A 25,967-nucleotide genomic window follows, 5' to 3' on the forward strand; every position below is an offset into this window, starting at 1 on the left:
TGAAAATGGACCCATCTAGACTTGAGATTATTAAAAGATTGCCTGCTCCAAAGAATAAAAAGGGTTTGATATCTTTAGTTTCATTTTTACAATATTATGCAAAGTTTGTTCCACAATTTCATGAGGTTATGGAACCAATAGAAAGATTAAGGGCGGCTTCTGCAGTATTTAGGTGGGGACCAGAACAACAAAAGGCGTTAGATAATATAAAAGAACTATTTGAAAATTATGTTGTATTAAAATTGCCTGATTTGAATAAGAAGTTTGTAATTAACAGTGATGCAACATTAAGAAGTTTGGGAGGGGTGATCCAACAATATGATGATGATAATAACTTAGTTCCAGTGGGTTTTTATAGTAGACGTCTAAAGAAATACGACTTCAATAAGCCTATATATTTGTTAGAAATGTTAGCGGCCATTGAAACCATGGAACGTTATAGAACTTATCTGCATAAACCTTTTGAGCTAAGAATGGATCACGCCGGTTTAGTGTATGCCTTAAGGAATATGAAAAGAGTGAAAAGATATGGATCGTTATTATACCGTCTCTTTTCCTTTAATTTTGAAGTAAAATCAATTTCTACTAATATGAATGTCTCTGCAGATTTTATTTCGAGATTGTATGACATTAGTAACTTTGAGGAAATAGAGATAGAACCTTCACATGCGGATAAAGTAACAAATTATTTTTTGATTAATCTGTGGAATATGCCTTATGTAAATATGTCTATCCGAGATCATCAGTTAAATGATCCTGCATTAAATAAGATTATAAGGGATTTAAAAGCAAAAAGGGTGATTGAGGGATATAAGTTGATTAACAATATATTGTGTCGTAAAACTAAAGCTATTAGAAATCCGTATAAAATTTGTTTACCTAAAACATTAGCTCCAAGTATAATTGAGTTCTTCCACGCGAGTATTTTACCCGGATCTCATGCCGGAATAAGTAAAACTATTGGGAAGATCTGTGCGCGCTTTACGTGGCCCGAGATGCAAAAGGAAATTAGGGAATATGTTTCTGCTTGTAAGGAATGTCAGTTAAATAAAAGTAATAATGTAAAACCTGCAGGAAAGTTGATTTCTCAGTATGAGAAGATAGTAAATGGATGTTGGCAAATTGACCTAATAGGCCCAATGGTAGAAAGTAAATCAGGACGTTATTGTCTGATAGTCGTAGATTCATTTTCAAAAAGAGTCTTTCTTGAACCAATAAAATTTCTTTCTAGTCAAAGTATTATCAATAAACTTTATAAATTAATGTGTAGAAACGGTTTTGTGTTTTCAATAGGTCATGACAATCACTCGGTGTTTACATCAGCTAAGTTTAAAGATTTTCTCTATGCAAATGGAATTAGGGACATAAGTATATCACCATATCACGCGGCGTCGAATCCGAGTGAAAGATACGTGTCTACGATAAAAAATTCTTTGAGAATATATTTTGGACAAAAACAAACATCTTGGGATAAAGGAATCTGGGAAATTGAGTATTCAGTAAATTGTGCTATTCACGAAGAAACAAAATGTAGTCCTATGGACTTAATTTTTAATTATGATGTATGTAATCCGTTGGATGTTAAATGGCAAATAAAAGCTTCAGATTTAAATATTCGTGAACCGGAGTTATGGTCAAAGGCTCTTCAGAACATGAGCAATGCGTGGAAACGTAAAAAGAAATTATATGATAGAAGGCGTGTTGATCATAATTATAATATCGGGGATAAAATTTTGATTAAAACTCAGTTTCTTTCCTCTTTGAGTGATAAGAGAACTAAATCTTTGTGTCCAAAATGGAGTGGCCCTTATTCCATAGAACGTTTCTTGGGTGGAAACACTGTTCAAATTAGAAATACAGAAAATCCTAGAGATATTAGAAAGTGTCATGTGAGTCAGACAAAGATATTTAGGGAAAGGAGAAACATTGTAAAATAATCATAAAGTAGATACCTCTCATACTATTAATTAGATAGGTGATATAGAGAATCTGTGATATAAAGATATGATATTAATGGTCCAGCTTTAAAAATTAAAAATATATATGTGGATATATTTAATTTTTAATGTGTTATTAATACTTGTTTTTGTTAGTTTTCCAGATCTGGATGTGTTGTATAATTGTCATGGTTTTGTTAATTGTCCAATGTAACGGTAATTCTCGGAAAATTTTATGGAAGATATATCAAGATGCCCAATTCATGTAGCGAGCAAGAATGGATATAAGATGAGTACTATGATAAAATTGTAATATTTTATTGTTATTATTATGAATTATGGAGAGTAATATTAAATTAATACAATTTGATGAACTCACCTTTGATAATATAATATATATATAATTAAAATGGATAATGATATTAAACCTGAAAAAATGTCACATTTTAAAATTTGTGTATTTTATGAATAGGATAACGACTGATGACTTTTCTTTAACTAACGTGAGTGGTTGTAACTATAGTAATGTGTGAAGAGCGTTTGTATTTTGGGGGATTTTTTTTCTTTAGTTTGGTTTTGTTTAGTTGGAGTGAATGAGTTTGGCGAGAATGAGTTAGTTAGAAATAAATAGATGTAGGTTAGAGGTGTTAAATTACTAACAGCGACTGACAAGGACTAACGATAAATTAAATTCTATTCATAATTAAGAAAATAAGGATAATTACATGTTGCAAAATTCGTTATAAAAAGTTGTGCCAACTTTTTATCGCTGAGTGGGCGATGTGTGTTACGTGCGGAAATTTTATCCACACTTAAAAAAAAAAAAAAAATCTTGGAGTTTATTGCCTGTAGAGTATGCAACCCGAAATAAAGATGTACATTTTTTTTTAGCGCCTCTGGCGGAAAGTGGTGAATTACGTACATACGACGGTGCTTGAAGAGGATGGCTTAGCCATTCGATTGCTACTGTGCAAGTGGGCACTATCTGTTCTGCTATATTCAACTGTGTATAAGGTTATTATATATATCACGCGTTTTCAGAATAAGTGAATTTTACCGTTTATTCCTGAAAAAGAAATTTATATTCAGATATTTTCTAAAGTATTAGTATCTAATTTCTGGATAGTGTTATTTCGGTTAGGCGATATTGTGTGGATGAAAAGTTCTGTACTGTGACACCCACTTAATTAAATCTGGAGTGAATGGAATAAGATATCACTTTTGTAAATGGGTGAGTTGTTATACTAATTTGTTATATTCTCTGATTTAAGGTATTACATTAATTAGGACTAAATATATTTTATATCTATTTGAATTATAGAACGGTGTGTTATTAAAACAATTTTGAATTTTTTTTTTTTTTTAGAAAATTAATGACATGGAATTGTGGTAGGGTAGATGCTGCTACTCTATTAGACTCCTTAAATATACTTACAGTAAAAACAGTTTCATCCAGTATAAAAATATATATATCAGGATATAAATTTACATATGTAGAAACTACTATTCTTGTTCAAATCCATTGAAAGTAGAGATTGCTTGATTGAATTATTGTTATAAAGTTTTCAATTCACATATATAACCTTTTATTTCAATATCCTAATGGCATCTTTCTGATTATTTATATCATGGTTTTTTGTTTTGCTAAGTTGAAATACGCAGAAATCCTATAGATGGGAATTATTATAGAACATATAGTTAACATTTGCACTAGGAGGATCTCGCCTAATTTCCCTCATTTAACAATAATTATTGTAGGGCATGTTTCCCTTTATAGATATTTGTCCTGGTCATTAACGGCCGGTGGCCCACGACGGAGCCATACCTAAGGCACGTTACATAGAGCAGATATTTGGGTACGCAGTTTATGACATCATAATTCTTGAACACACACATTTATAAATTACATATTTTTTCTATATTCTTCATTGTCTTTAAGTTATTCACTAAAATTCAAAAAAGTGTGGGTGAGTTTGGGTAAGAGGATTAAGTATAGGCAATAAAACGAAATTTTCATTCGGTTACAATTGAACAAAGAATTGAGAAAAAGACTCATAAAATGCAACGTGTGGAGTATTGTGCTGTATGGGTCAGAAACATGGACATTACGCAATAATGATGAAAAACAGTAGGAAGCTTTCGAAATGTGGGTGTGGAGAAGAGTGGAGAGAATTACCTGTGTCGAGCGGAAAACGAATGAAAGGGTGTTAGAAATAGTGCGGGAGAAAAGAACAATTTTAGATATTATTAAAAAGAGGAAAATACACAGGTTGAGACATTGGATAAGAAGGAACTGTATCATGAGGGACGTGCTAGAGGATACGGTGGCAGGAAAGGGAGGGAGGACGAAAAAGACTACAATTACTGGACAATATCAAAATAGAGAAATCGTCACTGAAGACGACGAGGTTAGTGGAAGACTGTGGAGTATAGATTTCCAGTTGTACCAATAATGGCAGAATACCTATGATGATGATACTGAAAGCTCGAAATTGTTAAAATTCGAATCTCTTTTAACATACATAAAATAAAAGAGACCTGAAAATAATTTCGTAATTCTTCACATTTCGTTATACTGACATTTGTTAACAGTGACAGTTTACTGTATATAGATGAGTTAATTATAATTCGTTTTGTCCATGTGGAAAATTTCTTTGATGTCTGGCAACTACGCTCCCATACCATCAATACAGACGTTTTGAAGATTAGCACACTTCGACCCCATAGAGACAAATTGAAGCAAATACGTTGTCAATTCTCCAATAATTTCTCCTATGTTACAGGAATTCAGTTTTCAACCTACCTAAGTAAGCGTTGCGCGTCTTCATAACTAATCGTTAACACAGGAACTCGTGGAAGCTTTATGTCACTAACACGATAGACTCCATCTGAAATCAGAATAAAAATATTATAAATTTAAGGAATTAACACTAATACCCAACAATCTTTCTTTCTTTCTTCATAGAAACTAAGTTAAGCATTTAAACGTAACATAGAATAATATTATGTTTAAATTTGGATTGAGAACAATAGTATAAAAACTAGATCACAATCATAGATGCTTTTATGAAATGTAAAAGGCATGTTTTGATACAGGCAACTCTGATTATGAGCAAAGTGTCGTCTGACCCATCGTCAAGTCCGCACCGTCTCCGGCCTGTGGAAAGTTCGTAAAGAGGAGTAGGACGCAATACCCATGGTCTAGTTGAAACGCATCTTCTGCAATGGAAACTCCGATGCCGGGCAATAGTCAGTAGAGGTCACTTGTAGATCAAACATAACCGGTGGTGCAAACACGGCCCTTCCTTGGCCCACTCAAATTCGGCTCAAAATAAATAGATCAACCTCTGTATAAAATAATCTCCTGCAGAAAGCAGAGCTATCACTCTGAAGCGTAACGTAAAGAAAACAAAACCACCATACAATGTCACAGAAAACGCTAATAATCATAGTCATATTTTACTAGTTTTCTATTTTAGAAATTTTAGTTGAGTTGAGTTGATTTTGAGTTTAATGTTCCTTTCAGCAGCGAGGCCATATGAGTCGTGGACCTACTGATCAACGTGGAATCCAAACCACATGAGCTCCCATCGGGAATCGAACTCAGGTCTCCCACGCCAAAAGTGTGTATGCTAACCGCTTAGCCACAGAGTAGCTCTTAAGAAATTTTAGGTAGTTCAATTAACAATAATAATATTATTCAGATAAATGCTCGTTCATTCACAATATTCCATATTTCAAGAAGAATCTATCTATCCATCTTGGACACTAACAAAGAACTACATACGAGTAATTTTAAGGAGCTTTCTTCATTATATTAATCATAAATTACACTGTTTCTTGGTGGCTTCGCGTAACATAGTCACTAACACTCTCGCCTTTGGTGCGAGCGGTTCTGGTTTCGATTTTCGGTACGGATACACGTTTGGAAAAATGTAATAGTTTTTCCAGGCCAGCCATTCTGAGTGAGGTTTTCCTGGGTTATGCTTATTCACATCAAATGTCAGGATGGTAGTTCACATTATGGTCTCATGCCGCTTGCTTTGTTTCTTATTGCTTTCTTCCTCCTCAATTTTCCGGGCACTGTGATTGCAGAGGGACGTCATCCATCAAAAGTGACGGGCTAACATGGCCACAGATGCCGAAAACCCAGAAATCTGATTCCAAATCCTAAATCTACACAGTTTCTTTTTACTATAATTTCTTACCTTCCAAAGAATTACGTTGAAAATGTAATTATCTCAAGTTTTATCTTAAATACAGTTCACTCTGATTAGCACTCGCGATATCATACATAGCAGAAGCAGGTAACAAAGTTCTTTTCCTTTTAAGCACACACAACAAAGGTTATTCTTAAAATGGGAGGAAATGCTTCACACCAAAATTGTAAATTTTTACGAGTTATTGAGGAACACTTAGCTTCGTCGTGTCTCTCTCTATCTCGTCTTCATTGTCTAATAGCATATATTCAGTTCGCTCGTTTCAATTAGTGATTTTCGGTTACTGAAAATTTATGCTAATGCTTTCTGCATGTTTCTACTTGTTAAATCACTTTAACAGATTAATATTATGCCTACATTTCTATTGTGTTTGGAAGTTACCTCCAAATAATATATTATCCGTCCTTTCAAAATCATAGATCGGAAGAAAAATTTTACGTATGGGATCATAGAACGGATGGGATTACTTCGTACACATTATAAAAACAATCATTATCCTACCTACAGACGGGTAATTTGGGGTTGTTGGATCACCATCCTGAACTCGCACCACACCCATGGGAATACCATCTGCAGGAAGATAAATGGAGTGTGGGTAGACGCCACTCCCCTTCGGAGCAAACTGTTGGGGATCTGCATATAACACAACTGCTATTGCACCACGCTTTTCAGCAGATTCAACCTGAAAAACGACAATAATAATATTTAATTTCAATGTTGCGAACAGTTTTCAGTAATACTACAACTTTTTATTGTATCAGGATTTAACAACATGAATAATAATGTTACACACAAACAAAAGGAAGGATGAAATATTGCAAATAATGAAAAACGAAAGTCAAATGAACTGAATAAGTTTCTTGTTGCGTTGTTAAAACATTCCAGTGTTTAAAATTCAATCTGAATAAAAAAAAGACCGAACAGACAAAAAATAAAATAAAAATACTTTATTGGCCAAAATAAAATTATGTTTGGCAAACTGCTGCTAGTAGTCACACCGAATATCATCTTTCTCAAATTTCATATTTCCAGTGTAGAGGAACTAAAATTGTACTTATACTGTGATTTAGCACTCTGAAACCACAGTTACATAAACAGTATTCACTACATTATATATTACTCAGTACATTTTCTATAAACACTTGAAGGAAAACTTTTCTTCTATTAGTAAGACTCTCTAAAGCCTCAACAGTTATTACAATGCTCACAAGAATCAGAATAATAGTTCATTCTTATTTTAAAACAATCTAATAAAGCATTTTTATACAACTCAATTCTGTTTGTTAACTCCTGTATAGAGTTCGATTCCCGGTAGGAACACACACATATGAACTGAGATCCTTCATTAAGCTATAAGTTCATGTCTTGATTGTGAAAAAGAATGTTCGAGTGAATCAATCATTTGCTTCAGAAATGCTTGAAATCGATGAATCCTTGAATTTCAATGCATTATGAAATGTGGCTATTTTACAAGTTAATAAATATTACAAATATATGACAAATGGAGTTAGATTGCTTAGTTTTTATAGTTTTTATATATCAATTTCAAGTTACACTGTTGATTAATAAAAATGAATGGTCACATAATCGAATTATTTTAACAGAACTGAATGAAAAATTCGAATGCGAGGGAATAGGTTGAGATGTTGGCAACGGAAGTTTTTAGGAATTAAATAGCCTGAATTCTTTGTGCTCAGTAAAATACGAGGGTCTACTTAGAAGTCATGACAACTATTTTTTCCCCTCGCACACTGCGGACAACCATAAAAATATAGTTATACTTGGCATGGTCATTGGAAACATAATTCTTGTCACATAAACAATATTAAAATTACCTTGTATATTACCAGAATCATATGAGAAAAATCTTCTGTGCTGTAAAAACATATTATATAGTTATCACTTTTATAGTTGCACGCATAATATACATAACTGCGTCAACAATATAAATGTTATATATGTATCATTCCATGTTTGCCCATGCGCTAGAGGCACAAACAGCAACGTCGTCATTTGCAATTTCAAGAATAAAGAGTGTTTAGCAATTGTGAATATGTCTGATGGAATAGAAAGACAAGGACTCTACATGAATTAATAGAGAAATGTGAAGGAAAGCTTATTTACGGAAGTTTATGCATTTTCTGACATTTGCATGAGTAACATTACATGTGCCATGTACGATAAAAAACAATCTTTTGTGCTTGTAAAAATAACCACATGAGATGGTAGCACTGCTATTCATGTAAATGATAAGAAAATTCATACGTTTACAACCTAATTTCGTGAAAGATTACAGAAAATTTAAAACAATTGATGAGGTGCACACCAAAAATACGTATCATTTCGTTCTAATATCCAAGAAGAGAAATACAGGAAAACTAATCTGTGTCTAGTTCTCAACAAACTCTCCCTCTTTATTGATACGAAGTCCCATCGTTCCGTCCATTATGTATAGCACGTGGCATAGTCATCTTTGGGGGTATATTTAAGATACTGAAAAACAGCACTTCCCAGGAATGATCTATTGGCAAAATGGCGTCCATGAAGAGAAGACTTGAGGTTTGGGAACAACCAGAAGTCGCTCGGGGCTAAATCTGGCAGAGGTGTGTGGCAAAAGCTCAATACCGTGATCAGCTAAGAATGAGGTCACAACATTAACACGGTGTGGCAGTGCATTGTCCATGTGGAAATTGAAATTGCCATTTGCTATGTATAGTCGTTTCCCAGTAAATTCTGGAAAACAATTTTGTATCCAAAAGTGTACGAAAATACTCAGCCTTAACTATAATACCTTTCGGAACAGGGTGACAATATCACTCCCTGGGAATCCCAGAAGATAGCGTACAGTGCCTTGTCATTGGATGCCACCTGACGATTTTTTTTTTTGGGGGGGGAGGGGGGAATCTGTGTTTCCACTGCATTGAGTGCTTTTTGTTCTTGGATTAAATAATGGAATCTGTGATCCATCCATTGTCACAACACTTTCCAAAAAATTGCGTCCCTCTTTTGTGAAGCGTGTCAAATTTGCAACACTTGATTGAATCCTTGCCTCTGTTTGATCATCATTAAGCATTCGTGGAAGCCAATGAGAAAAACTTTCTCTTAGACCCAGTTTGTTTGTAATTATTCGTTCTACTGTTCCCATTGTATCACAATTCTCCTGACGCCTATCTATCATGATAAGATATTCAACACGGGCTATCAAGACCTCTGCTGATCTTTCATACTCGTTCGCCGTGCTTTGAACTCATACACCCACTTCCGAACAGTGTTTTCTACAAGAACACTATCACTGCACAGACACCCTCCAGTTGGTAATGAATATAGGCTGCACAACGTTTAGCTGTGGTGAGAAATTTCAAAATTATTCATTGCTCCTCAACCGAAAATTCCATGTTCCCGGACAGTATAAGAAAAACATCTTACTCGTTCAGTCATTGTGACTCAACTGCTGCCACCTAGTAAACAAAACCTGCATTGCTTAGAGACGAAGGACAGCGGTCTCGGACGCCGCCCATGCTTTCCTGAAATGGCAAAAAATGTGGATTTTAGAACAAAACGACACGTACTTTTGGTGTGCACCTCGTACGTTGCATGGTATAAATATCAAAAATGCCACGTAAAGCTTTGCTTATAGCAAGACCCAATACAAATTCTCCCTATCAGTCATTAGATATTTCTGATGTCGGTAAAACAGTATTAATTTACTACGTTAGCAAATGATATTGTCAAGAATTTATTACTTGCTTTCACATTGGCACTTTTTGCTGTGTAGTCACAGCACCAAAGCATGTCTGATGGAACAATGCAGTTTATAGCACAGAAAGGATATTTGCAACAATAACACAGCAGTTGAACTTATCATAAACTGTAGTTACAATATACGCATATGTTACATCAACCACCCTGTCATTTTGATACGGTTACAGAGTATCTTGTGTTGTTGGGACAGCCTCAATAAATCTTGTGAAGGTCTCGACAACCATTCTACATGGTATTTCCAAAGATGTGGGAGTTTTATATTTACAAGTACCGTGATTGATCTAGTTGCGAACCTCGTAAAAAGACTGACACACCAATAATTTATGTTGACTCAGCTATATTTTTTTATACCAATATAATATTGTCCTCCCAACAATATAAGTATTGCTGGCACTATATTAACAATCTAATATTGTTGCATTCAATTATATTTCTGGTTGTTACAAATATACCGTTTTTAGAGTGTAGTCGTTTTGAAGCGGGATCTTTGGACTATGGTCCAGCTGACGCGGGGATTTTTCGACCGGGGCACATTTCACATGGGACCCTTTTTAAGTATGCCCTTTTGTTACACAGGGCTTTTCTGATCGCTCCCTTTTGGCGAGGGGCTATTTCAACCCAGTTTTTTTGACCCTAGTCCTTTTGATGCAAGGCCGTTTTCGGTTGTGCCCTTCCGTCTTTGCCTTTTTGTCCGGGTCCTTGACATAAAATCGAGATTTCATGCAAAGATATCAATCTATAATGTGACAGCCCACTTTAACTCTGAAATAACCAGAAACCGACAAGGGAATAAAAATTTCTGGGAGGACATAAACCTGTGACTCCGGGACGCATTGTAGTTAATATTCCAAACCATTCTGACATTTGGTAGCTTACAGACGGCGAATATTTCCCGAATATTCTTTAAGTGTTCAAACTAACTACGAATACGTTTCGAATATTTGATTTTAATATTCGCCAAACATTACACGAATATTACTGCAATGTGTCCAGACCATCTTTATGTCAAGCTGCCGAGATATTTGATACCTGAAAGACGGCATTATTGACATAGTTGTTATGTGGAAACTGGTGAGGTACTTTCAAAATTCATGATCTGACTAAGTGAATTGTTCCTTCAACGTTCCCACTGGAAACTGCTAGAATTCTTAAAGTTACTGACGGGTAAATACCGCCGTTATTTAGGCTATAAATATTCCAGCCAACTTGACGCCAAATTGGAGAGACCATACATTTAAATTTCAAAATTGGCTAAAATGACTACGCTAATTCTTTCTGCTACGTCTCTGTTTAAAACTGCTCGAATCTCAATGATACTGCTAGGTAAATAATGGCGTTATTCACGTTGGAAATATCCCCTACCTATGTTAACTCAGTCAAGACAGTACTAAAATGTTAAACAGGGTGTCTACAAGTTTTGAGAATCCAAATTTCTTGACCTTTTCTTGACGATTTTACAAATTTTCTTGGCGAAGTACTACAATATTTTAGGGCATTTTTTAAAGATGAAAGTTAAATGTATTTTACACTTTTGTCTTAGCAATTTGTAATTAATAGACTGCACATCTAATTCACCTAATCTTATCACGTCAGTGTTACCTCTTAGAATATACTTTAACTTTCATCTTGGATGGGGTATGGCTTTATTTATTGTGTCTTAATTAACACTTTCACTTACGAGACACTCATAATGAGATATTCGCCATTACATCTGGTGAAAGACAAGAGGCCCCATTAACAATTCTGCAGGCCAATGGGTACTTTTCTACCAGTTTCTTCAACAAAGTGATCAAAATTTCGCTGCACTGGTTCTGATGTGACAGTATCTCCAGATCTTGTAATCCTTTGCAAGCAGCAGAAGCACCAAAACCAACATCTACATCCTGACCCATTTTAATATTGGATGAATTTGTTAAGTCAATGGTAGTGAGCTTCCTGGCATTGTTTATTCCATTCATGACATTTCTGCGAATGAATCTGGTTGCAATACTGTACAGTTCCCTGTACATGATTGGCAGATGTGAATCAGTAGACTGCAATATGGCAAGAAAAGCTCCAGCTCAAGTGCAACTGACTGAAGAAACTCAAGCTTTGCAACTAGAAGCTGATCCCGCAGAAATTTTTGTATCTTTTCAAAGTTCTTAGTTTGAGGACGCTTTTGAGACCACTCATACTTCTTAAGACGCGTGATCATTTCTAAGACCCTTTTAATGACTTTCGAGTTTTCCAGCCACCTGACTACACAAACTTTAAAGGAAATCTTAAGGAACCAGAAAAGTGTGTGTACTCTACTCTTCTGGAAGGATATCATTGAACAGATCAGAAAAAAACGAAGAAACTCATGAATGACTACCTAATTTTGTTATGAACAGTTTTGTACAAAGACCAAGATGCAAAGAATATGTTTCCACGTCAAAAATTTCTGGCTGATCTGGATCATCTGCTTCAATTCTGAGGGGTTTCTTCAAATCACGCAAACATTTCATCTTCACATTGGGACCGTCCATTGCAATTTCTTGACCTATCGTGCCATTTCTTGACTTTGCTTGACATTCTTGACCTAGTGTTCGATTTCTTTACTTTTCTTGGCCTGTAGACACCCTGTTAAAATTTAATAATCTGACTATGCGAACTGTTTCTGTGACGTTCTCGCTGAAAGCAGCTCGAATCACTGCATCACTGAAAATCTACGTGACACTGATCTACATAAGGCAGATGAACTCGCAGAACCACTTCGTGAACAGTTCACCGTACTACACATTCAAGTTTATATTTAAGAAAAAGACGGAAGTTTACTATTATGCAGGATGGTAAATATCAGAAAAGTACACATAAAATATTAGGGTAATGTAAGATTTTATTCGTGAACTAATTAAAGGGCCACCTCTCTATATACAGGGTGTTTAATAAGTAATGGTCATAAATTAAACCGTAGATAGTACATGCCAAAACTAACAAAAAAGTCTTAGTAAACATGTGTCCGCAAACGCTTCGTAACGGAGACAGGGGCTGTCGAAAGTGTGGGAAAATGAAGTTTAGAGACGAATATCTCAAAAAGTATGAATCGGACAGAGGGCGGTCCAATGAATGACTATCAAAGTCAGACATGCGCTATGCAGAAATGCATGGTTGATAACTGCAATGGGCGCGCAAGGGATTCCCCAAAGAAACGGAAGGGTTCCGGAAAATTGTCTAAGGAAAGGGGGCTCGAGATGAACATCGAGGGCGAGTCTATCCACCAGTAATTCATAAGTCGTGGTACCAGGTCGAAAGTTCGAAAAGATACAAAATGGCGGACAATCTTTACGTGCCGTGTGGTTGCATACCCAGCAGGAAATGAGAGAGGTAATCAAAGTGTGGTGATGAACGTTCAAAATTGCTCCAGGAAGAATTCCGACAACTAATGCATACGTACAAGTGTGGCAGCACTTAGGTAAATCAAGCGGTATGCAAGGCACTGATTAAGCATTATGTGCTAAGCAGTTAACGTAACGAATATCCGCAAACTGGATTGCAATGGGAAAAGCATGACAACATTCGAGTATGTGGGAGGCGAATCGGAAACATTCCGCATATTGAACGCGTAAGTGTATTACAACAAGCAAAAAATGATGGACATGTCGTGTTTCTCCATATCAACAAACAGAAATCGTCATGTTGGTAATGTGTACAGCATTAATCATAAGGTAAACAGTAAATACCCAGATGTGTAACCACAGAAGAGATGCATGAGAAATTAACGTACCTTCATCATTAAAGTAAATGTTGGAAGTGTCGTCCATTCATGCGAATGCATGCTCGTACCCGTTTTCGCAAAGATCGACGTACTCGTGATAACATGTCGGCATCCTGTTGAATATGTCCGCACCATTGTTCCGCCCTTTCTCGAAGGTCTTCTAATGTTGCAACAGGGGTAAAATAAACTTGCGATTTTACATGGCGCCAGAGAAAGAAATCTAAAGGATTTAAGTCCTGGGAGCGTGGTGGCCTAGCAATAGGAGCCCCACGTCCTATCCACTCTCGTCTGAATTGGGCATGTAAATGGTCTTTGACACGATTAAAGAGATGTGCTGGCGCTCCATCATGCATAAACCACAGTCGCTGACGCCTATCGAGAGGTATATCTTCGAGTAGAAGCGGCAAACCGTGTTGGAGAAAAATTCAAATATGAGACTGCAGTTAATGCATTAGGAAGAAAGAATGGTCTTACGAGCTGATCACCTAAGAGTCCTACCGACACATTTAAGGAAAACCTACGCTGATGTCCTAACTCCACTATTGCATGTGGATTCTTAGGGGCCCATACATGAAAATTGTGAAAATTAACAATGCCATTCCGGGTGAATTGTGCTTCATCAGTAAATAGGACGTCATCAGTGAAATGAGTATTGCCAGTAATTTATCTGCGAAGCCACTGACAAAACTGCATTCTCGTCGGAAAGTCTGTGGGAGGGCAGAGGTTGGTCACGTTGCAGATGTAATGGGTACAACTGCTTCATGTGCCATACGAGAGCATTGGATACGCGATCGGCAAGTCCCACACGTCTTGTGCTCGTTCCTGGGTTTTCGTCCACTGCCTGTAGTACACGTTCTTCTAATTCAGGGGTACGTACTATCCTTGGCATTCCCGGCCTGGAACAATGTGTAAAGCTCCCATGTTCTCGTAGCCGCTGATGTATTCTGAGGAATGTTCTTCGGTCTGGTTGCTGTCTCGTAGGGAAAGTCTTGCGATATAACCTAACGGCCTCTACCGCATTCCCGTTTGCTTTGCCGTACATAAAGTGCATGTAAGCATACTCAATATTACTGTACATTGTATCAATGGCAAGGCAAACAATAATTGAGCAACACACTAATAGCACTAATTAACACTGCATAATAGTATCCCCGTGGCTTTGCAACACTACTGAAACTATTGCACTATTCCCCGCAATACGATGAAGTAAGTACATCCACAACACTGTAAAGGCACGCGCGTTTGACACCTCTTCAACACACTGAACTACTACATTCACTGTAGGCGAGAAAGTCAAGTGAAGACAACGAACCTCTACACTCTGAATCATTCTCCCAAGCGACTACTCCGGTACGACGAAAGCAGGTAGACCTGTAGCAGAACTCTTCAGGCAACATAACAAACAAACGTGGAAAGGCAAGCGTGTTTCCAATTCACGTCTGTAATCGAAACAATGTAGTGTTCTTCAATTCCATATTTCCTGGTTTACCAGCTGATTGACAGAACTGCGTGCACAGTTTTTTTCTTTACGTATACGTACAAGGGATGAACCATATAATGAGCAACCTACAGGCGCTCGATTGATTGAGTTATTGTTGTTTTAAACGAGCTTAGGAGCTTCGAAGGACGGGACCTACGATTTGGAAAATCTGAGATCAGAACCACTGCATTCAGTGGGCACTTCAGCGGATTTGAACCCGTAACATCATGCACCCAAGGTGAGCTCAACGTCGGTTGCAACCCCGATTCAGTATTTCCAGCTGGCTTGCATGTACTACCAGTGTTCCTTTCGGCCATTCCATTCATTTTCGCGCATCGTTTGTTTTACCTTGGTATTGGTACAGTAAAGGACTACTCTGTACATGTGAATTTGTCTTAGGAATGTGCTCTGAAGTAGTTCAGAACATGCACCACCACCTTTCTTCGATTGCCTCTCTCATTTCCTGTTGGTTATGCAACCACACACGGCAGGTAAACATTGTCCGCCATTTTGTATCTTTTCGAGCTTTCGACCTGGTACCACGACGTATGAATTACTGGTGGATAGACTCGCCCTCGATGTTCATCTCGAGCCCCTTTCCTTGGACAATTTTCCAGGAATCCCTCCGTTTCTTTGGGGAATCCCTTGCGCGCGCATTGCACAGTTATCAACCATGCATTTCTGCATAGCGCATGTCTGACTTCGGTAGTCATTCATTGGACCGCCCTCTGTCCGATTCATACTTTTTGAGATATTCGTCTCTAAACTTCATTTTCCCACATTTTCGACAGCCCCTATCTCCGTTACGAAGCGTTTGCGGACACATGTTTACTAAGACTTTTTTGTTAGTTTTGGCATGTACTATCTACGGTTTAATTTATGACCATTACTTATTAAACACCCTATATATATATCACGTTACTTAGAATGAAGAATACGAATATATGGATGAATTAATTTCCTTGCAGTCATAAATAGAACGTGAGCCTAAATTAGAACAAAAAACGCTTCATTTTCTTTGATCAATTGAAAGTATGCAATACATTTAGTAGTTTTTTAAATACCAATGCGAAATATGTGCTTCCGCTGAGAACGATCGTAACTTCCTATTTAGTTCTAGATGGGCACACTGTAATTCCCGTAAGAAATGGGATTGTAATTCCCATTGAAGCTGCTAAAACTAAGGACTTGACTGCAAGCCAACTTCTGAAGTCGATCCCCGCCACAGATTACAGTAGCTATCAATATTGGCAGTTAAGTTTTATCCAACTTCACTTGAGGCTAATTAGGACTGTAGACCAACCGCAGCGCTATCCACTGTTTTTATTCAATAAAAAAGAAATTCTGAAGAGTTGAGCATATTAGTATAAGCTACTTACAATGTTACCTTGAAAAACTCGTCCTAGCCTTGCAAGCACTATCTTGTTTTTCACAGTGACGTTCTTTGTGTTTAAGTATCGAAAATCATCTTCTTGACCAAAATTCACGTACACTAAATCACCCTACAATATATATATATAAAGAACAACTGTATTAAATAATGAAGTGATCATTTGAAGATATCATTACAAATATATCAACTTCTTATAAAACTATCTTTAGTATGTATACAATCAAATGTTGTAACACAACTTGACAACAGCAAATAAAGCAGAAATCTATTTTATTATACTAAATTTTAGTTTTTCGTTTTTAAATCCTTATTTTAAGGCTGCAGACTACTAAATATTTTTTGAAAAACTAATAATTTTTCTTTTGGCCGTTTCTCGTAAGTGGAAAGAGGTAATAAAATGTAACTTACCACAGTAATAGATAATGTTATTCTACACCTGAAAATACAAATCGGAAGAATTTTCAGTGTTGCCATCCATAGAAATTACAGTGTGACCAGAATTTGAATTACTCAAAAATCTAGGTAAAGGCTGCGACTAGAAAAATGAATTCAACGGTAATTGATGACTTATCGTTCTGTCTATCCTTCTTGTTTACTACTTTTTAAATAATGTTTCTATTTATTTTGTAATGACTTATTTATTTTGTAAGAATTTATGTAAGGTTTATAAAATAAATAGAAATATTATTAAAAAAGTAGTAAACAAGAAGGATAGACAGCATGATAAGCCATCAATTACCGTTGAGTTTATTTTTCTAGTCGCTGCCTTTACCTAGATTTTTGAGTAATTCAAATTCTGGTCACACTGTTATTTCTATGGATGGCAACACTGAAAATTCTTTCGATCCGTATTTTCGGGTGTAAAATAGCGTTATCTATTATTGTGGTAAGTTACATTTTATTACCTCTTTCCACTTACGAAAAACGGGCAAAAGAAAAATTATTAGTTTTTCAAAAATATTCAGTAGTCTGCCCCCTTAATCTACTAATAGCAAAAGTTCGTTAACTTCACACAATTACAATATCCAGTGGAATGAAAATCAAGGAAACTCAATAAATACTAGTCAACTTTTAAGGCACACAGCTATAGCAATATTTAACATTTTCACTTTATGCACTAACGTATCAACCATTCAAAGCATTTGTTTTCTTGCAAGTTTCAGAGGTACATAAACTATTGAAATGATATATTTTACTTTTAGGTACAGTGAAACCTGTCAACTTGGCCACCTACTCATCTTGGCCTGGTTCGTCTTGAACCTGCATTTTCTCATAGGACATTCGTTACTTATTACTCTGTAAGTTGGCCAACTGTCTATCTTGAAAGTTCGCCGAATTGAAGCAATGCTTACCCTATGATGATAATGATAAATTTACCTGCGTATCTTGGCCACACAAAATACCGTTTCGTTACTTTTCTTAACTCTTCCGTATTCAAATACGAAAGGCAAAAATTATGTATTTGTGACTGGAGAAAAGAAGCAAGGATTCTCGCGATTTGCTCTTGGAGGTCAATGGCCAGAAGACTACCCTGATACAGGGGTGATGAAGGAAAATGTAAATAAGAAAAAACACGTACAGAAATTCACGAATATAGTTGCACGTATTTGTTTACCTTGTCTATTTTGGTAAAACCATTAGTTGTATTGGCTCCTTTCATCAGTGGAGAGCTTTAGTAATGCCGGAAAATTCTCAAGGATAAAGCTAACCATCTCAATTGTCAACTATTGGTACCTGACGGGTTATCGAAAGGTAGCGGAGGTTTTAAGATATGAATTCTCTTACGATTTTCTCAAAATATCTTTTGCTCCGAAAGAAATACTTGTAGCTCATTAACAAGACGTAGTTAACTACAAAATTAGAATATGCATATGTAAGAAAAAGATCGTACTTTGCAAATAGGAAAGAACAGCAACAACTTAAGTAAAGTCACATAACTAACTGCATATAAATTGTTCAATTTATAATTTTGCCTTTCTTGTTATCAATCTGAATAACTCAGTCAGCTACAGTATCAATTTCAATAAACTGCATTTTGTTTGTATTTTATGATTGTTTTGCGTTCTTGTGTTTTTAATCCGAATAATTCAGTGTAGCAGACTAGTTTTCAGGAAGAGAAAAGTATTACGTTACATATAATAAACATATTGTAGGATTTTTTTCATACATTATTTAAAAGTAGCTGTCTACTAAAATTTGCTTATTAAAACTTTACAATCAAGTAATACTAGAAATCCTATTCTAAAAATACACCAATCACACTTTTTTCTGTAAGTTGGCCATCTCTCTAAGTTGGTCACTTTTCAATGGAACCGATGGTTGCCAACATGGAAAGGTTTCACTGTACATTATTTATACAACAAAGATACAGAAATAACGCACACCACATATAGTCGAGTTTAAAAGTATATTATTTCCATTTTATATGGTAATACATCTATGAGCAATTTCTAAATAAACTACATACTAAATATTAAATAATAATAATAATAATAATAATAATTGTAATTATAATTATATTATTATTATTATTACGAATCTATAAATTTCACTCCACTCAGCAATTCTTAGTGTTTTATTTTTCAGATAAACTGACACATGTATTTAGAAAATTTACATGATAGATCTAGGACATCAGAATCCACCAGCTCACGTTATTCCAATGTGAAATAATCTGAGAAATAATATTAACTGTAGTATTTTGCACAATAAAAAAAAAAAAAAATGAAGAGTACAAAAAGTATTCGGGATTTCGATTGTAGAGTTCTGAAAACAGATAAAATACAAGGGCGATTTGGCAAGTTCTCGGAAAAATCCATAATGGCACCGCCTGTTCCAACATTTTTTTTATCTGCCACTTTTCCTTATGGCAATTCTGCATTACTGTCCGGAATACTAAGTGTTGTCATGCAACTGAAGTGCATGTATGTTAGTTATTTTCTAAAAATGACAAATTTGAACACCAAGGACCAAGCAGTCAATATTAAATGTTTGGTGAAGAAAGGTATTAAAGTAATACGTACAAAAAACATAATGATGCAATAAAATAACTATTGGACTTGACTCTGTTACTTTCAACACTTGCTAAGACATCTGAGTTTAATCATGTCGCGCAATCACCTGGAAAATAATCTGGGAAATAGGCGATCAAAACCTATCAGTACATCAGACATAAAGGATCGCCGATTAAAGGTGAGTGACTCTGCAGAAGCTCGGCATTTCAGGTGAACGAGTATTTTACACTTTGACTGAAGAATTGTAAATGAAGAAACTGTCCTCGCGATATGTACCGCGATTGCTAGTACTCGATCAAGAACAAATCAGAACAAAAATTTATAAGGACAATTTAACCCCTTTAAAGAAAAATCTAATTGATTATTGCACCGATAAATAGCCACCGATGAAATATGATTGCACTACAACACTCCAAACAGCAGGCAAAACAATGGAAACATTTTAGTTTTGCGCCTCCAAAGACGATCACACGTGTTAAATCTGTCGGAACGTTTAGTTTGTCTATGAAGCAAGGGTATTAACTACTTTTTAGCTGGTATAATCATCACAGTTGAATACTACGCAAGCTCTTGAACAACGTGGAGAAGTCCACTTTTATCTAAGAAACTTATCTCGTATCACGCCAGTGCTCGCCCACATACAGGTGTTGTTACAATTTCGAAAACCAATGAAGTATGATTTTCTGACACATTCGCCTTATTTACTAGATTTAGTTCTATCAGACTTCCAACTCTTTCCGAAGCTGAAACCTTGCCTGATAATATACCTTGATAATTTTGATTTCATTCAGACGAAGAGCTTAAAGCATCAGGTAGGGGAATAGTTGACATACTTAGAAGAATCTCTTCCGTGATAGCATAAGAGCTCTAAAATATTGGACTAGGTGTATTTTTTAAGTACTAGGTGTGTTTTTCAAGGATGATCATGTTGGGAAAGTGTTTTTCAAGGATGATCATGTTGAGAAAATGACAATTTTTACGATGTAAACCACTGCTTTGTATATCATTACGAGAACTTTTCAAATGACCTACATAATACATTCAGGCATCGACACTGTACCATTTCTAAACATAGCAGTAATATTTTTATAAACATATTCTTACCTTTGCTGTTCCACTAGCAGAAAAGGCATTAAATGGTGGGTTAAACACAACTGCGTCTTCACGAGTCATCAAACCACTCACTAAAGAACTTATGACAATACCTCTGTCATTAACAATCTTAATCTGCAAATGATAAAAAAAGAAAATACATATTGAGAATAAATATAAAAATACTACAGTTACAAACAGCAAAAAGCAGACAGGGCAACACAAGGGAAATTTACTTTGTTTTTAAATGGACATTATACGGACAATTATACACCACATTTACCATTTTGGGTTGTCTTGGTGTGGGATAGAATGCCATTTGTGTTACGTAGAAAAAAATCACATCTAGAAGGTGATAGTGATCCATAATGAAGTTTTCAAGTCGAAATGAAGCTACCCCATATGTATTCCAATATCTCCTGAGTGATCTGCTGCACTTTCTACGAATATCTGTCTTCAGTTGGTCTAATGAACGGAATTTGTCAACGTAAACTCGCTCCTTTAAATAACTCCAAAGAAAGAAGTCGACATACTGAGATTGAGAGATCGAGGAAGCCAAGGCACATCACTGATCTTGGAAATCGAATGACCAGGATACAATCCCCATATGATGTTCATTGAAAGTGTGGTAATGTGGACTATAGCCCCATCTTGCTGGAACTACATATTTTGTTCTACGTGCAACACCTACAGTTCTGGCGAAACAAATTTTTTTTATTATGTGTGTAACAACTGGAATAACACGAAGCTCATTCATGCAGATGTCTTAGATTTTCCGGTGCCAGTATCTGAAGTTTTCCTGGCTGACGAACCTGTTTAGGTGATATTATGACTCATCACTTATAAAGATGAGCGCAGCATATGTTCATCGTGAAGAACTTGTATCCGTAGAGCAAAACCTACTCGTTAGCCACATGTTGTGAGTAACTGATGCACATAGACAATCTTACACGGATGGAATTTAAGATCGGCTTTTAAAATTCTCGTAACCGATTCATCCCAAAAGCAACTCTAATGAGAAAAGCCGAACCAACATTAATGATTTCGTAGTCGTATTCTCTGATGGCTCCCTGTACGTTCAGCACCTAGTGGTGTCTTTGGAGTTACAGTGCCTGTGGTTCGAAACTTTTAACTCATTGTAAGATGGTTTTGTGTGTTGGTACTGTCCCATTCCGTCCTACGTTGTAGTGTCGGTGGAATAACCTTTCAGCTGTAACCACTAAGTCGCCGTTTCTAACATACGCATCGCATGTGAACACGATGTTTCATAAACCATGACTCTGATAACTAAAATAAATGTAAAATGAATGACATTTCACACACATTTTACAGCAAAAATAATTATGTTTGGTGTTAAATTAACTTTGTATTGTTCCTTCAAAAATAAATATACTCCCCCTGTCTTATCCTGTATATAAGACCATTTCAAAATTATTTTATTTCCAACGACTATGTATTGTAAAGAAGCGTTTAGTACTGATTTATATGGGATGGTCTGAAGTTTACGACCTCAGCTTTTTTTTTTTTTTTTTTTGTGTGTGTGTGTGTGTGACGTCAGCATCACATGAGCACCGCGATGAAATATTTCGATTCGCGGACGCCACAGCCAGTCCAAAGTTCGTATTAAGAAAGAAGGAAGGTCTCTAGAATAAACCTGAATATATTTGTGTTTCACTCACAGAGTATTGCGGAAATTGCTTTCTGTGATTAACTAAGATCTGCACCAAAAGTGTAGTTGGCAAATTTAAAGGTTGCTATAGCAAATATCTCCTGGAGTTACTTTCATTTCACAACACATTCAGGGCAACCTGTGACTCACTGACTATGAGGCGAGACAGCAAGCACCAGTGCATGTTGAAGCTGTTATTTGAAGCAGTCGGCGGCAGTGGAAGATATATGTTGTAACAGGTTTTTGAGCCGTATTCTAGAAGGATGTAAGTTCAAACGTTGGCTTTCTTCACATCACCCCTTGTAAGACAGATTCGGCAGGCTGGTTCGGTTTTTGAGGACCAGAAAAAAAAAACAGAAAATAAAGAAAAGTTTCCGGCGACGAGGACTTTCAGCTGAGTGGTTGATGGACTAATGACCGCCAGATTTTGACCACTGGACGGGGACGCAAATCTGATGAGGATATGTATTGACGAACAGTAACGAGGTTTCAATCGCCCCTACAGAGGGTGGAAAGACGTCTAGCGAATTCACTACTACTTTCACCAGCGAAATTTGAAAAAAAAAATGAAAGCTTTCAACATAAGCAATGATTTCAAGAAGACTTAGCAAAACTGGTGACAAAGTGTTGTGTTGTTTATGACTGGAAGTGCAGGCATGTAAGTCCACACTGCTGTCTTACAGTTATATTTTCATAGTCTCATGAAGTTCTCCCGATGCTTGAAGCAGTGCGGCCCTGTTCGGACTCAGAAGATTCTGAAAGTGGTCAACATGCTGCTTCCCGACAAAGCAGCCTGAATAATGAACCAATGCGTCGTGCAGACTTCACTATCATTAATATCTTACCGTTCCATCCTGACCTTTAAAAAATCAAATTCTGACTACCGAACTCTAGCTCTACAGTTTGGGACAGAATTCATTTCCTGAGCGGACACAGCTCCAACCTTCTTGAATTACCAGTAGTAGGGGATTTTGGTTTCTCCCTTTATTGTTCAGTTTCTTGACATTCAGGAATTTTACCAAATGCTAGAATCTAACTGTGGAATGACTTTATCAGCTTGCTGAGTTTTACTCTCTACATCCTTCTGCTTTTAACGCTATTAGTCGTCGTTTCATCGTCATCAGCTTCTAACACCTTAGTAAATAAGACTCTCGCGAGTGCAAGGAGCCTGGAACTAACGATTCCTAATACCCTTGCACGTTCTCTGTAGAATAATAGCATAGGGAACAGAAAATTAGATCGAGGTTTGTGCGTTGGACCAGATGCTGCAAATTTACGGAAAAGTATCCAAACACATGTTTCTGTATTTGTCTGTTTCTCGATTACATGGGAATTGTAATAGTGTTATTGTCTGATCGTATTATTTTCATCCTTATGTTGTAAGGAATGAGATAACGTATATTATCTTTAAAAAAAAGTGTGCTGTTGTTGAGGGAAGAAAGTATGTTTCTGAGTTAATGGAAATAATCAAAGTGTTTGTTTTGTGAGGATACCATCGTAACTAGTTTTCAAAAGACGCTGTGAAGATTCTAGTTCTTTATAACGATATCGGAGCAAAAAAGCTTGTGCAGTAAGAAATAATACATATTGTCAAGGTTGAAGTTTCAGCTGATTGGTTTATTCCATAAAGTTAATATGTTGTTGAATTGATTACATCTGATTATAATTAAGTACAACAGTTATTGTAAAATAAGGCAGTTGCTAGTTTTACGACAAATGGCTATACTTGTACTTGTAACGAAGACTACGCAGGATAGTTGCGCTCCTAAAGGTACAACAGTTCGGGTTGTTCAAGTTAAATTACGCTCCCACATAAGCCAGATAAAGTACTATGACTTCGTTTACAGTAATAGAATCTTTTGATATTGCGCTTGGTAGAGTACAGTCACATTCACAACGGTTCTATCAGATGAGAATATTAAGAGCTTCGCCGGAAGATAGAAAAGTGAAAAACATTATTGTCCGTGATAGGCCCAAAAACTATCTAAGCTATGTGTTTGTACCAGAGATGCCCTAAGATTAAGAATTCCACCACATTAAGAAGTTAATGATTGCAATTTTAGGTGAAAACAAATGAGATTACGGAGAAATCCCGTTTCAACAATATTAAAGAGAAAGAAAATAAAACGGTGGTTCAGTATGTTTCAAGAAAACAGGTGTCATACTGCTATCAGAGAGCATGCTTCGATCATGTTTTACGAGCCTAATTTGTGTTTGATAACGGAACCGTTCGAAGGTACATGCTAAGTGCTCAAAAGCGAACATTCCAGCAGACAACGGATCTGTCCAGTGCGGCAGAACAGACGAAAGGTCACTAAGGAATATTTAAAACCATATGCTGTGTTCCGATTCTAAAAACAAGGATTGAATTGAAACAGGAAAGCAAGAGAGGCATTTGTTGTTATTCTTGCAGAGATAATCAGGTTCGTGTTCTCAAGATTAATCCAAGTCTAAATACAGTAGTTGCAAACAGATATTACCCAATTGGACATCCAAGAAATATAGAAAGTTTACTTCAAAGGAAGTGTCAAGCTTGACGCAAATGTTGGTTCCGATGTTCAGGAGACTATCATTTTGCTTATAACGTTAAACTGGAGTAGAAAAGAATCAAGTAAATCGATTGTGACGAAAGGCACTCAAGTATAGAAGATGCGGGAAACATCACATGATTTCAAGAAGTACAGGACATATCAAATTACCCAGATTAGGTTTGAATGAATTTATAACGGAAAATGATAAATACCTCACAAGGACTAAGCTCATTCATTGGATCTTCGAGGAGGATTGGACAAGTTGTAATCCTGCCTAAGTAACAGGGAACAGGGTACCTTCTCAGTAAGAATTATGGAATACGGTTATCGAGAATTTAGAGAAACTACATACTAACAAAGCTGGCAGAAAGAAAGAACTGAAGAGACATAGAAGAAAGAATCAAACTACAAGGGGAAGTAGGGTTCTAATATCAGTGAACAAGATTAAGTGGTAACAGATAAGAAGAAAACGGGTGTCAGAAGGTAGATCAGCAAAAGTAGAAAAGCGTTAGAAGATGGAAAGAAATGAAGATAGAAGAAATAGATTCAGGATATGGGAACAGCAATGGTGGAACAGGACAGAAAGTACTCAACGGAACGGAAATGCAATGGGAAGCAATGGAGCAATTGTTACAGGAAATGCACTTATAATAATGTACAAAACCGCCAAAATCGAGCCCCCAATAACCGCAATATCCCTTGTGGTTATATGGTTAGTATACGCGTCTTTGGCGCGGGAGACCCAGGTTCAACTTCCGTGGGAGCTAATGTGGCTGGGACCTCTCGTTCAGCTGTAGGTCCACTTCTCATATAACCTTGCTGGTAAAAGAAATGCTAAACTCTTAATCAACCAACCAACTCACTAACCGCAGTTTGGATGAGGTGGCTTAAGTCTGAAGGTCAAAAGGCCAAACCAACTTACACCGAAATATCTTTCATGGGACATAACGCTGATCTCCAAAATTAAGTTGAGATTGGCAAAGTTTAAAGACCAAGTTCGATAATGCTAATAAGTGCAAATTGATACGAGCTTGTGGTCTAGTAGAATAGACTGTGTTTAATCCACTCCAGAATAATGATGGAGAATCTTAGTCATACCGTAATATTGGCCACATATGGAAGGTCCTTCGCAG

At 36.4% G+C, this 25,967-nt stretch overlaps 1 protein-coding gene across 1 annotated transcript in view; it reads right to left on the reverse strand.

Moving 5' to 3' along the window:
* Positions 1-25,967, reverse strand: part of LOC145664241 (putative N-acetylated-alpha-linked acidic dipeptidase) — a 238,322-nt gene that overhangs the window by 68,401 nt on the left and 143,954 nt on the right. Inside the window, exons 5-8 of the mRNA XM_081730724.1 lie at positions 20,647-20,769; positions 16,515-16,637; positions 6,659-6,839; positions 4,741-4,825 (exon numbers count right to left, since the gene is read on the reverse strand). Of these exons, the coding sequence (XP_081586850.1) occupies positions 4,741-4,825; positions 6,659-6,839; positions 16,515-16,637; positions 20,647-20,769 (512 nt within the window). The remainder of the gene's footprint in view (positions 1-4,740; positions 4,826-6,658; positions 6,840-16,514; positions 16,638-20,646; positions 20,770-25,967) is intronic.

The sequence above is a fragment of the Thermobia domestica genome, chromosome 11 (genome assembly GCF_964235325.1).
Source record: "Thermobia domestica chromosome 11, izTheDome1.hap1.1, whole genome shotgun sequence".
Lineage (NCBI taxonomy): Eukaryota > Metazoa > Arthropoda > Insecta > Zygentoma > Lepismatidae > Thermobia > Thermobia domestica.